The sequence below is a fragment of the Anas platyrhynchos genome, chromosome 1 (genome assembly GCF_047663525.1).
Source record: "Anas platyrhynchos isolate ZD024472 breed Pekin duck chromosome 1, IASCAAS_PekinDuck_T2T, whole genome shotgun sequence".
Classification (NCBI taxonomy): Eukaryota; Metazoa; Chordata; class Aves; order Anseriformes; family Anatidae; genus Anas; species Anas platyrhynchos.
The window spans coordinates 64,228,898-64,241,577 of NC_092587.1; the positions used below are offsets into that span (position 1 = coordinate 64,228,898).

The 12,680-nt window shown below is 37.2% G+C and overlaps 1 protein-coding gene across 20 annotated transcripts in view; it reads left to right on the forward strand.

Moving 5' to 3' along the window:
- The window catches only part of ERC1 (ELKS/RAB6-interacting/CAST family member 1), a 301,807-nt gene that overhangs the window by 218,789 nt on the left and 70,338 nt on the right, over positions 1 to 12,680 (forward strand). The window contains exon 17 of one of the 20 annotated variants that reach the window (XM_027463556.3): positions 4,032 to 4,188. The exons of the other annotated variants lie outside the window; for them this stretch is intronic. Within the exon in view, the coding sequence (XP_027319357.2) occupies positions 4,032 to 4,068 (37 nt within the window). The 3' untranslated portion in view covers positions 4,069 to 4,188. Of the gene's footprint in view, positions 1 to 4,031; positions 4,189 to 12,680 lie in introns of those variants that run through there. 20 annotated transcript variants of the gene reach the window in all.

A 12,680-nucleotide genomic window follows, 5' to 3' on the forward strand; every position in this document is an offset into this window, starting at 1 on the left:
TGGATTTTGATTTTTTTTACGACTGTGCAAACTCCACAGAACCTATGAGAGCTTTTAGCGATACAATTGCATGGAAAATTAAAAAGAGAGGTTGTCAATGAATATAAACACAGCTTTTGACTGCCACCTTTGGGGAGGCAAATTGTCTGATCTTGTTTCTCATGGTTGAATTGCTCATTGGACATAAACAGCATTTTGTTTGAGAGAGGAAGAAATGCACTGTCTGAGGTCAGGCAGACCTCTGCCACCCATTCTCATTGTTCTTGGAGAACATGGGATTTCTTCTCAACTCTATTTTTCTTCCTCCACTGCTTTGGTTTATGGCTCCAGCACTCCTCATTCTGGAGGGCTTAATAAGAACTATGAATTCTCCCCTAGGTAGCATTCTTTTGCTCTTTTCAGTAGTTTTTGCTATTGGAAAAGGAAAAGAAAATGTCTACAATTAGGTAGCTAACTCAGGACATCAAAAGATCGTGAAATGCTAATTTAAACAAAATAATATTGACTAGCCATATTAATGAAAAACTGCCATTAACTTTAATGTTGTAAAGCTGCTACAGCATGATAGCCTTCTTGTTCTAAAACATGCCTTTTCCCAGAGAGTTTTTTGGGCCAATACTCAAAGCAGTATTTTCTAGTAGTGTGGAATAGGTTATATTTAGAGTGTGTATTTTATTTCTGCTTCAGGAGCAGACTCCTTGCTCTATTTTTAAGTGAACTACTTCAAAATCTTTTGCAGTGAGGTGTACAAGACTGAAAGCATGAATGACTGACTTTTCAGTGAAGAAGGTGTCTGTTCCAGCCAGGTTGTTTTTGCTTTTCTCCCCTCGGTGTGACCTCTGCTATGAACATGCAGTGGCCTCTGTCAATGTCCTGATGGGGAAGAGAGTCTTTCATAGACTCCTGAGCACACAGTTCTCTTTGCAGTGAGACGAAAAGGCGCTGATCTCTCCGAGGAGCACAGTGACGGCTCTGGAGCCACATGAAAGCTAGTCGTGTTAATCCCCTTGCTATGGCTTGTGGTGAACTTTGGTTACCAAGCTATACCACGGGTAAAGCTTTCATAGACACACTCATCTAGAGAAAAAAAAGAGTCCATTTGGTATTTGCTATAGCCTAAAAAATACCACCAACCTAAAAAATACCAGGAAAAATGTGGTAAATTTGGCATGTTTCTGAGCATTTCACAGTATTGCTGATGTGCACGCTATTGTTGCACAACTGAGCTCTCAGATCTAAACACCAAAAACAAATGCCTTGATAGAAACAGATGTGATATTAATTACATTTGAATAGAAAGTTATATAGAGTGCTGCCGTAAAATGGAGAGAACGGAAGAGAGATTCCTCACTTCTACAATTTATTCTACGTAATTACCATAATCTTAGTTACCGTTACTTTGTCTTTACCGTATCAGTAAGTAAAAAAGCAAGGCATGAGAGGAAAGAAAAAGTATAGATTATATTTCCTTTTGCTTCTTGACTTTGTTATGGTTTGAACTTATGTTGATAATAGAATATTACTGGGCAGAGCTTTCAGAAGTAGGATTATACCTTTCTAGATAAAACCTAAAAATAAAAACTTACTTTTTCACTCAGCCTTGGAGGCCATTCTGTATGTCACAGTTAAAACTTCGCTGCAAATGATTAGCTAGAAAATTCTTAGAAGTATGCCAGTGCTACTTTCTGTTTCATCTGATTTTGTTAAGCAGTTTAAGGTGCTCTCCTGCCAGTCGCTGAATATATTGCTGTTACGATAAATAAGCTTGTTGAGATGGAATGACATACAGACTCTTTGGTCAAACCTATCTATGTTCATTTAATAAAAGACAAATAGAATGCATAAAGCATACCTACAAGTAGATAGTGTTATGATTACATTTCTTAACTTCTGCAACTTTCACTTTGCAACTTTTTTTTTCTGGTTTTATGTGTATTTTTAAGTAAATAGTTGAAATGGTGGAAATTTTTCAGTAGTATTTAGTGATTTTGAAAGCCATTTAGAAGGCAGAGAGAATTATTTCTCTTAATACAGCCCTTACTAAATTAAGTCAATGGAAATCACAGAATGAAAGAATGGTTGAGGTTGGAAGGGACCTCTGGAGGTCATCTGGTCCAACCCCCCTGCCAAGCAGGATCACCGAGAGCATGTTGCACAGGATCATGTCCAGGTGGGTTTTGAGTATCTCCAGAGAAGGAGACTCCACAACCTCTCAGGGCAACCTGTTCCAGAGCTCTGTCAACCCCACATTAAAGAAGTTTTTCCTCATATTCAGACAGAACTTCCTCTGCTTCAGTTTGTGCCCGTTGCCTCTCGTCCTGTTGCTGGGCATCATTGAAAAGATTCTGGCACCATCCTCTTGACTCTTCAAATACTTGTATATGTTGATCAGATCCCCTCTCAGTCTTCTCCAAGCTAATCAGACCCAGCTCTCTCTGCCTCTCCTCGTATGAGAGATGCTCCCTAATCATCTTCATAGCTCTCTGCTGGACTTGTTGCAGGAGCTCCATGTCCCTCTTTTAGTGGGGAGCCCAGAGCTGGACACAGTACTCCAGGTGAAGCCTCACCAAGGCTGAGTAGAAGGGCAGGATCATCTCCCTTGTCCTGCTGGCAACACTTTTCCTAATGCACCCCACTTGCAAGAGGAGTATTGTCTTTGGTTTCAGAAAGAACATCATTCATATATGCTGTGGTGAAGAAATGATGGACTTTTTTTTTTTTATGCCAGCATTCAAATTAAAAAGCTTTTTAATTATAAAACTTTGCTGGGTTTGGTTAAGTAAAAGTAAAGTAGTCAGCTTAATTAAGATTACTGGAAAAGCAAAGTTAATTTGTTCCATTTTTTCTTCAGTTCAATTAAGCCCTTTTGGGTATTTGTAGTATGACTAAATTACTATTTCACTTGTTTAGAGATCTTTTCATATATCTTTGGATCACATGTGAATTGAACAGAAATGTTTTGCCTTTCTTCTTAGAAGAGCACTGTGGCATTCCATATCTCTCCATTTACAACATAAGAAACTGCTGAAGACGTTATGTGTGTGTTAGGGGTGGTACGCCAAGATTTTTGGTATCTAAGAACACTTAAAGGAATTGGCTAAAGGGAATTTTGGCTTCTTGAAAGTTTAATAAATATTGGAATTCTGGTGAAATTCTAGAAGTTAAGGAAATGCTAAAGTTGTGGAAGTGTTGCAGAATAGGAGGCAGGATGACTAACTAGCTGTAAGTTGATTAACTGGATTAACTGTTACAATTTATGAGCAAAATAATGAATAATCTGATAAAGAATTCTTATAGTGTAAAGAAATAATTAGATAATTAATATCAGTCAACTTGGTTTGTGTAAAATATGTCATGCCAAAAACACATAATGTTCCTTTATTATATCCAACGTTTGCCTAAAAGAAAACAAACCACTTGTTCAATACAACTAATTCTTGCCTTACATTTGAGTTCTCTAAATGACCAATTCTACCATCATATTATTAGTTTTGAATAGACAATATTCTTAAAGTGAGTGTTATCAGTATTTACCATTTACAATTAAAATTAAGTAGAGCTATATATGTTTGAGCTTCCTTAATATTGGTACTAGTCTTGATGCTAATAATCATTTTATTAGTGAGCTGTAAATAAGTGTAAAATAACAGTCAGTAGAAACTGCAGATGATAAATAAAACATAACATTACCTAACGTTAAAAAGTCATGTATAACAATTTAAATTGCTTCTTTTAATGTGAATGCATTTACACAAAGTGCGTCTGAATACTAGGGATATGAATTAGAATAATATGGAGATATTATACACTGTTTTAAGAGGAATGGCTTGGAAAAGATATTGGGATGTTATGGAAAAATGCAGTGTGATATTGGCTGCAAAAGAAATTTGGCTATATAAAAGTAGGATTAATGACTAGGACTAGAATATGAATTTTACTTTTATGGTAAGTTCTTGGTTATCATGATATTCTGTAGAGTTCTAATGTCTAGAAAGGAAATAATAATGATATTAAAACAATGTTTATTCCAGCGAACAGTCAAAACAAGGATCAGTATCTAGCAAATGAAGCCAGAAAAAATAGGATTAGCAAGAGACCTGACTTTTTGACACTGGCAACGACTAACCACTGGGACAAACTCAGAGGAATAACAGTTAATTCTTCATGGCTTTCAGTCGCAAGTGGTTGTCTTTCTGAGATTTTCTTATCCTCCAGAGCAAGTCACTGGGTTCAGTGGGAGTAACTGAATACGATGTAAGTATTTGTTCTGTACAGGAAATCGTATAGGATAAAATCTATGAATAAGCCTTGATTCTGCTTGCTGTAAGCTCTGAAACAATCTACAACAGTGAAGGATATCCTTTAAGTACAATAAAAGAAAATAAGCAGGTGGTGGAAGTAGTTTTCTACATAACTGTTTTCACTTGTAGGAAAAGTAATCATGAAGCAAATAGCTTCGTGAGGGTTCCATCCTGGACAAATCTGATGAGTTTAGTATTACTTACATCTGCTTTACCGATCCTTCTCTTTTCTTATCTAGATTGTTTTTTCTACTTTGACCATTTCAATAGCATTCTTTACTTCCTGTGTTTGAATTCTCCCCTAAATTTCCCTAAAACTCTCTCTCCTCTATCACTTTCTCTTACAGTCTCATTCTCTGCAAGTCATCAAGTCTTTTAGGTGTGTTTCGGTATATGTAAGCTTTATGTTCCTGGCTGTTTTTTATGAGGCAGCTTCTCAGGAAATGTTACCTTGTTATGTTTACAATTTTAAGATTTGAAAGAAACTTGACGGGTGAAAATAATCAGGATCTCTTCCACTATTTGCAGAGTGATTCTACAGAACGGCCATAGCCATGAAATGCTTGGAAGGAAGCTTCCTTCTCTTTTCTTATTCACGTTCCTCATTGAATGATGTATGCTGAACAAGTATACCTGTGTGAAACTTTCTTTCATATGATCCATTATGGATTTGAAGGAGCAAAACAGATTTTCTTCTGTCCAACTTTAGCAGCCACAACTTGTGTGGACATGGGAAGCCTCCATTTGCAATTTTTCATGTTGTTTCTAAGGAGAACTGCAAAAATACATCCAGCATGTGCCTAACCAAGGCACGACAAGTCCAAGGGACTCTAAGAATATAAGTCAGGTCAGTGACAGCTTGCTCTTCTGCAGCCAACAGGTCTATGGGATTTCAGTGTTAAGAAAGAGGGCTCCTCAGGATAATTAGAGCAGAAAATACCCAGTGCTTTGTTTCTTGGCTGAAAGTGAGTTTTCTGTTATTCTTTCTCCTGAAAACGTAACTTGTGGCATAGGAGGCAACATTACTCTTAGGTGAAACTGTGAGTTTTCAGAAGCCTAACAATACCATAATCTCTGTCACCACTTGGGTTGCTTTCCAGGTGCCAAAACCAAAAGTCAAATCAGTGCCCTAGACTGCAAGGAGAACATCGATATTGTAACTGAAATTGCACAGCAGGTTCTTCTGCTTGCAAATAAGTAATACTGTAGGTGAAGGATCTGCTCACTAGTAGAGAAACAAGTGAATTACCTTTCAAGTTTCTTTGCTGTCTTAACGTTTTGGGTCAAATTCTGACAGCACAGAAGAGAACTAAAAGCTCAAGTGGAAAGAGAAGTAACAGCTGGAGAACGTGTATTTCTTGGGTGAGGAAGCTATGGCTGAAGAAGAGGATGGTATCAGAAGGTTTACTCCGCAGTCTCATCCCCCGTGATGTGTTGCGGAAGGAGGTTGTTCCTCGAGGCGGTATTTAGTGTCGAACGCAACAGGCCTGGGGCGAGCGCAGGCCAGCGTGAGGCAGCGGTGGGGCTGAGGCCTATTGTTTCTTTAAGTGGTTGCAGGGCTGTCCAGGTGTCCTGATTTAAAGGCTGCTCCTTGAGACAGGAAATTGTATCTTGTTCTGAGGTTTACTGTAATAAAGTACATAGTCCTAGGGGAATGTGCTGCTGGGTCCATGAATCACTTTATGGGCTGGCTGTTCTGACCTCAGCCCTGTGATTTATTCATGCCATACCGCAGCAGGAATGGCAAAAATGTAACCAGCACATGGTCGTCCCGGCCCCCCCGTCCAACCCAGATGGGCTTTAACTAGAGGCTGCCATAAATCCATAAAGCGAGTTTGCTCGGAGCGGGCAGTTTCACTTGTCTTGCCCGAGAGCTCTGTGCTGTGTGTCTGCGAGGGGTTTGGCGATAGGGGGATCCTCTTACTCCTTGGGCGTTTCTTCACTGCTTCGGTGTTGTGACCTTGTGTAGTGCTTTCAGCCTCTTCTGTGAAGAAGTGAAAATCATGGTGCTCTTATTAAAAAACAAGGCAGCTTTAGGTGTGCAAGATTTTGGTAATCTCCTTTTTCCTTAATGCTAACAATAAATAAATAAGAGAGAGAGAGGAAAAAAAAAAAAAAAAAAACAACACCTGACTCTTCAGCTCAGGATGTCACTGTACTGTGTATTTACAGAGGCGGTTAGATGATGTGCTCTTTGTCAGACCACCAGTGGTAGGCATGAAGAATAGATCTTAACTCTCAGCTCCATTTCTGTTTTAAATACTTAGTCATGTTTCTATTTCAATTGACTATGCTTGTTTATGTGTTCTGCAGTTAGCAGTTGTTAGCTTTAAAAATCTCACACCTGTGTTAGATGCGTTGGTGGTCTTTCCATCTCAGTTTTTAAAAGATTTCTTCTACATAAAGCATCTTTATACTTTTTTATACATTCATTGATCCATATACCTCAGAAAATGCTCAGATTTTTTTCCCCGGTGTTATGCAAAATACTCATTACTTAAGGATAGTCTCAAGATCAAAAGTTGTCCATGTCACCCTGCCTCAATTATTTTCTGCCATTGTCCCCTGTGAATCTCTATACAACTGAGTGTAAATCTCCATTGTGTATTCTTGTAACAAATTTGTCTGTCTTAATTTTATCATTTAAAATAGTTTAGACATTATAAGGAACCAATAGAAGTCTAATATTTTGTAAATAATACTATTAGAATGAAGAAGCTGTAACCTAGAAAGCAGTCCTCTTCTTTGCAACATGCTCAAATGTCTGCCTTAACCTTCTCATCCTGAGATCAGCCTTGGAAAATATGTTTAATTCTTCTGTAAAGCAGACAGAAGTTAAACAACTCGGAATTTAGCAAGAATTTTTATTGCAAGAAATTAACCTAGCCACAAATCTTACACCTAAGCAGATGCCAAATTATACTTCTTAGCAATTGTACAACCAATTAAAGGGCATCTATATCAAAACAAGCAAGAATTTATTTAAATGGAAACTCCCATGCCTTCTGTTATCTATATGCAGACAAGATTTCTGGAGAGATGGACTCTGTGATAGCAAGCAGGTTTAAGTTTGTTTTAAGGTAATCATATTCTTTTCTATTTCATATGCTTGAAATCTGAGTTTTTTTACTTTTTCTAAGATATTAGAGGTCCATTTACATGTGATAATGTTTCTTCAATGAAGTGATTTTCATGGGTGCTTCATGTAGTTTTAAAGTAAAGGATAAACACAACTTCAAATCTGCTCAATAGAAAAGGTGTTGTGAGCTGGAATATGTGCTAAAATGGTGGTGGTTTGCTTGTTTGTTCTTCAAATTCCCTCACACATGAATGACTTACTGTCACTTTCAACATGTTGCTTAATTTTTATGCACTTGTTTCTCATTATAAAACATAGACAATAACAGCTTATTTTGAGATTATTGACCTTCATTAATTTGTTTATAAAACCTTAAGTCTGTACATGAAAAAGAAAGCTTTGTACAACATCATATATCATGATGAACAGGGATCTGATAATAAAGGGTTGTCAGGAGTCTATTTTCAAGGTTTAGATCAGGCTTAACAGCACTTATTCTGGAGCAGAACATGCATACTCAGTCTCTTAAACTGTTTTACAGCATATAGCTTCAGTTTCTTCTCATTCTTCCCCAGAACTGGGACTGGATAGAGATAAAAACAGAAGAAGACGGTGGGATGCTTCCTACGTACTGTTGAATGCCAGCTGCTTTAGTGTAAGCATCTGGAAAATTGTTTATCTTCAGAACTCATCAGAATATATTGTAATGCCAATTCAAACAAATCTTCTGCACTGAGCGTCTGCAAGTAGCTGCACCTACCTTGGTCTGGAAAAAGAAAGGAAATGAAACTTCTCAGGCCTCTTCTGTTGCAATTACAGAACTAAGCATATCCAAATTTTATCCATAACCACTGACAACTGCTCCATTCCTGTCCTTGAACCTTTCAACAACTTCTGTTTGCTTAGAAACACTTTTTTTTCTTTCTTTCTTTTTTTTTTTTTTTTTTTTTAGCACTAATACAGCAGTCATTGAAGCTACCAGGAGCAGAAAGCAAAGTGATGCCTCAGTGTTGAATGATCCATCATCTTTTTTGTCTGATGCTGCTGTCCCTAGCCATATCCAGGCACTTGACAGTTTTTATACTCCCTTTTCAATCCATCCCCTGGGCAGCAGCAGCAACGAGAAAAGCCTGAAGTACAGGTAGTAAGTGTTAGGATTAGGATGGAACAGATGTCAGCATTAGTGCTGCCGTAGTTACTATCACCAAATGCTAAGACACCCTTTGCAGAGGTAATGTAAACAATCCCATAAGCTGTGTTTGACCTGAGAGGAAATATATCTTTTAGAGATGAAACAAAGTGGTTCTGGAAGAAAGGCTTGCACAAGCATACAAAAGAACCCTCAAAGAAGGAGGAGGAATTTAGGAGAGATGTATCCAGGTTGGTCATCAAATAGTCAGTAAGTAATGAAAGCAGTCTGTAACTCTAGAGAGAAAATTTGTTGAAGAGCAGAGGAAAATTGAGTTGTTTGTGAAAGAACAACAAAAAGAAGTAGCTCTACACATCTGGTATATAAAATGAAACCAGATGTCACCAGGATAATGGCAATTAATGGATAATAGGATAATATGTGCAGCTAGAATATGTGTAGAAGTTGTTCAGGAAAGCTAGAAATGGTAGGCATACATTAAAGATACAGGAGATTCTGAGGAAATTTAAAAGAAAAAAAAAGTGACAGTATGAGGACTTAATAACTTAAGGATCATAAAAGGAGTGGATGATAGCCTGATATTGACTTTAGGCATAGAGGTGTAGTAGAGGTAAATAGCAATGGAGAAACATGTTTTTCTCAGACATTTAATTACTGGATACAAATCAGAGAAATTGCTGCACTTCTTGACAAAATATTTACTTGATCACCAAAAAGTAACGTTGTTAAAGACTTCAGGATGGTAATTAGTGTTGATGATGCTAGAGAGGAAATCATCACCAAAACCAACTTCAGCTGGAGTGACCATGAATTGAGTATACATATATTTAAATTTTTAAAAGCTGTACAAAATACTTGAAAAAATAAGAGTATTTGCAAGTAAGTTGAACAGAGGAACTCTAGGATTTGAGTGTAAAGGAAGCAGGGAATTTATAAATGAAAAGTCCAACAAAACTTTGAGGTCTTAGCATCCCAAACAAAGAGAAGAAAGTGTAAGGAAGAGTTACAAACCTAATTGACTCTCTATCTGCATCCAAACAAAATTAGGAGTGTGCAGCAGTATGCACATCACCTTAAAAAATAACCAAGAAAGAGAGCTGTTTTTTGGAGGCAGACATTATAGGAATAAAGTGAGAATTGTCATAACTAATGTTGTATTATATTATCCAAAGGAAATTAAATAATAAGACATTTTATATGTATGAAATAAAAAGATCAGGAAAAGAAGTGGAACTCACAATACAGTGGGGACAGGGCTGGGATTAACAGCAGTATACATATCATACTGAAAGTAAATGAATGCCTTCACCTTAGTTTCCAGTGAGCGGACTGATAAAATATAAAGAAAAGAAGGCATGATGACATATTGGAATGAGTATATCAATTATGGAAACAAGACAGATGCAAAAGTAAGTGATAATTACACCAACCAGAAATAACAGTCATGATAGTCATTTAGCAAGGAGGTCAATTCTCCATCAGTTAAAATCTTTGATTCAAGTCTGTAGGTTGGATAGTTTCTTCATCCAACTATGTTGTAAGTCATGGCTTGATCTTTTCACAGGATCAAAGACCACACCAAGACCGCAGTATTGCAATCATTGTTGACTGACACAGCTGAAATTTCTTTCTACCAGCTTTCACCTGGAGGGTGATTCACACAGACATAATTAATTAAAGAACAATTGTTTTCACTTTAGCACTTCTGGTTGTTTGATGTGTTATAATCAATGTGAATACCACGATTCACTTTTATTCTTAAGCTCAGACTGTACTAGTCTTGACGCTGTAGCAGTGTCTTGAGCTCCAGTTCCTTTAGGGATAAGGAACCTGTGGAAAGATTTTGGTTTCTCCTATTTAGCCAGGGTGAAGTTTTAACTGGATCAACAGGTTTCGGCAATACACAGTCAGTAGTGCTGACACCAGGGAGGGAGCAGGAACTTGAAAATGGGAGGACAAAACCATCTTCTTCAACAAGAGCCCTGTCTTATGTCAGCTTAAGCTGATTGTGAAACCACACGCTAAGCCAAAGCTCAACCTGTACTTTACTGTGTCACAGGAAAGAAACAAGAGCTGCCTTTCTTATAACGTCATTTTTCAAAATCTGTTGTACATATTCTGGTGGACTGTATTGCCTGGATAGAAATTATACCTTAATTTATGCTCTATTTGGACTGCTGTTGAACTATAGAAGAAGGCAGACAGTGCAAGGAATTCCCTCTCAGAAAAGTCAGCTCTGTGGAACTCAAGCCTTGTGCTTCCTCTCTGGTTTCTACATCAAAGGCTGGTCAAACAAGGATAGTTACTACCCTTTATATGGACAAATCACTTATAATATCAAATGTCAGGATTCTAAAATGTGCCATCTTCAGAATCCACCGCTCTTCAGAGGCAAGTAGGTAAGGCTCATACTCAGTCAGTCTAGCAGCTGTGTGTAGCAGCCCCTTTCTCACTGGAGGAATTAATAAAAATAGTTTAGTAAACTAGGAGTTGATTGGAAAATCCCTTTGCAAAATCCTTTGATTTTCTTCTGGAACCATTGGCAGGCACAGACAAGAGCTGTACTGAAATTCTGAGTACTCAGAGCTCAGACGTGAGCCTGACTATGATGCTTCTACGATTCTAAGCATTTAGTATGTTAGAGAAAAGTTGCATAGAAAAGTCCAAATATGATATTAGCAACATTTTTTTTTTAACAAGTGCGGCACAAGTGATAATGCTACCTATGTCTAAAGGCAACATTTGCTATTATCACACTATTCGTGCAATAGAAAATTAAAGGAGCATCTCTTGTGACCCCACAACTCTATTCAGAAAGAATGTACATGTTTATCTCTTGTTTTCCAGTTGTGTTCATTTGTATGTGATGACATTGAAGAGAACAGTGAAAAGGTGTAAATTCAGGAGGCTTCAATATGCTGATGGCAAATGACTTCTGATTTTTTTTTCTCAGTTTATCTGAATTCTTTCTTACAGAATACAGTTCTTATTATCATTGTAATTTGCTATTTTATATCACAGGCATTTTAAATTTGAATCTATCGCATTTTAAATATCTGTGATAGAAAAGCAGTAAAATCTTGATCAGTGTTTTCTGTAAGCCTTGAGTAAATATGGCAGCTGTGAAAATCTAGATCATGGGGTTGAGAGACTGTTGAAATGCTGTCCACACAAGACAAAGGTAACTTGTTGATTCAGAAAGAATGTACAAGAATGAAAGAAATATTATCCCTTTGATTGAGTGTGTATGTTTGTGTTTGGAAAAATAATTTCCCGAAGTAATTGCATTTTTTTTTTGCCATTTCCAAATTAATTTCCCAAATTAATTCCAGCCTGAGGTTTGAATACTGCCAGCTGTAATTAAAAGAACAGATAGTATATTGCATTTTTCCCACCTTATTGCAGCATGATATTGCTACTGCTTCTTTTAGATAAGTAGGGGTTTGTGCTCCTTCTTTGTGTTTTTTTGTATGGCAGTATCTTAAATACTGATGAAATTATACCTGGTGCAGCATTTGGCAGCAGTTTTCAAATAAAGTGCTGGTCTGTTAGTATATTAAAATGGTGTTCTCTGATCTTCCTGTCTGTATTTGTCCAAGTTGTTTAAGAACCTAATTTTAGTACCTAGAACTTTGTGTGAGCTGCCTCCTACCTTAAGAGGTACTGCAGGTGCAGTAAACAGACTGGCAGGATGGTGCGTTCCAGTTGCCAAGGCCTCAGAGTGTCATAATCTGGAATTCTCTCTGTGTGGTCCAGAGCAGTCTAAGTTTCTTCATTTTCTGAAGATACTCTGTAACCAGACAAAAAAGTGGGGAAAAAAACAACGCTGAGTTTAGAACTACCATTGCCGATGCATTGACACAGTTTATTTTGAAAAATATGACATTAACGCTAGGATAACCATCCCATTGGGTCAGATGTTTTGTGTATTATATTGGTAATTACTTGTTGATAGTTTATCAAATGTCATTCAGCCAAACAGTATTGTTCTACTAAACTTATGAAATTACTAAATACTGTGTCCTAACACTTCTATGTTCTAAGCTGCTGCCTAACTGTCTATCTGACATAAAACTGGAAATTTTATCAGAATCTCTTTGTCTGATATTTTTTTATGTTGTTACTTTGAAGGGAGGGGTGTTTGTAGTTC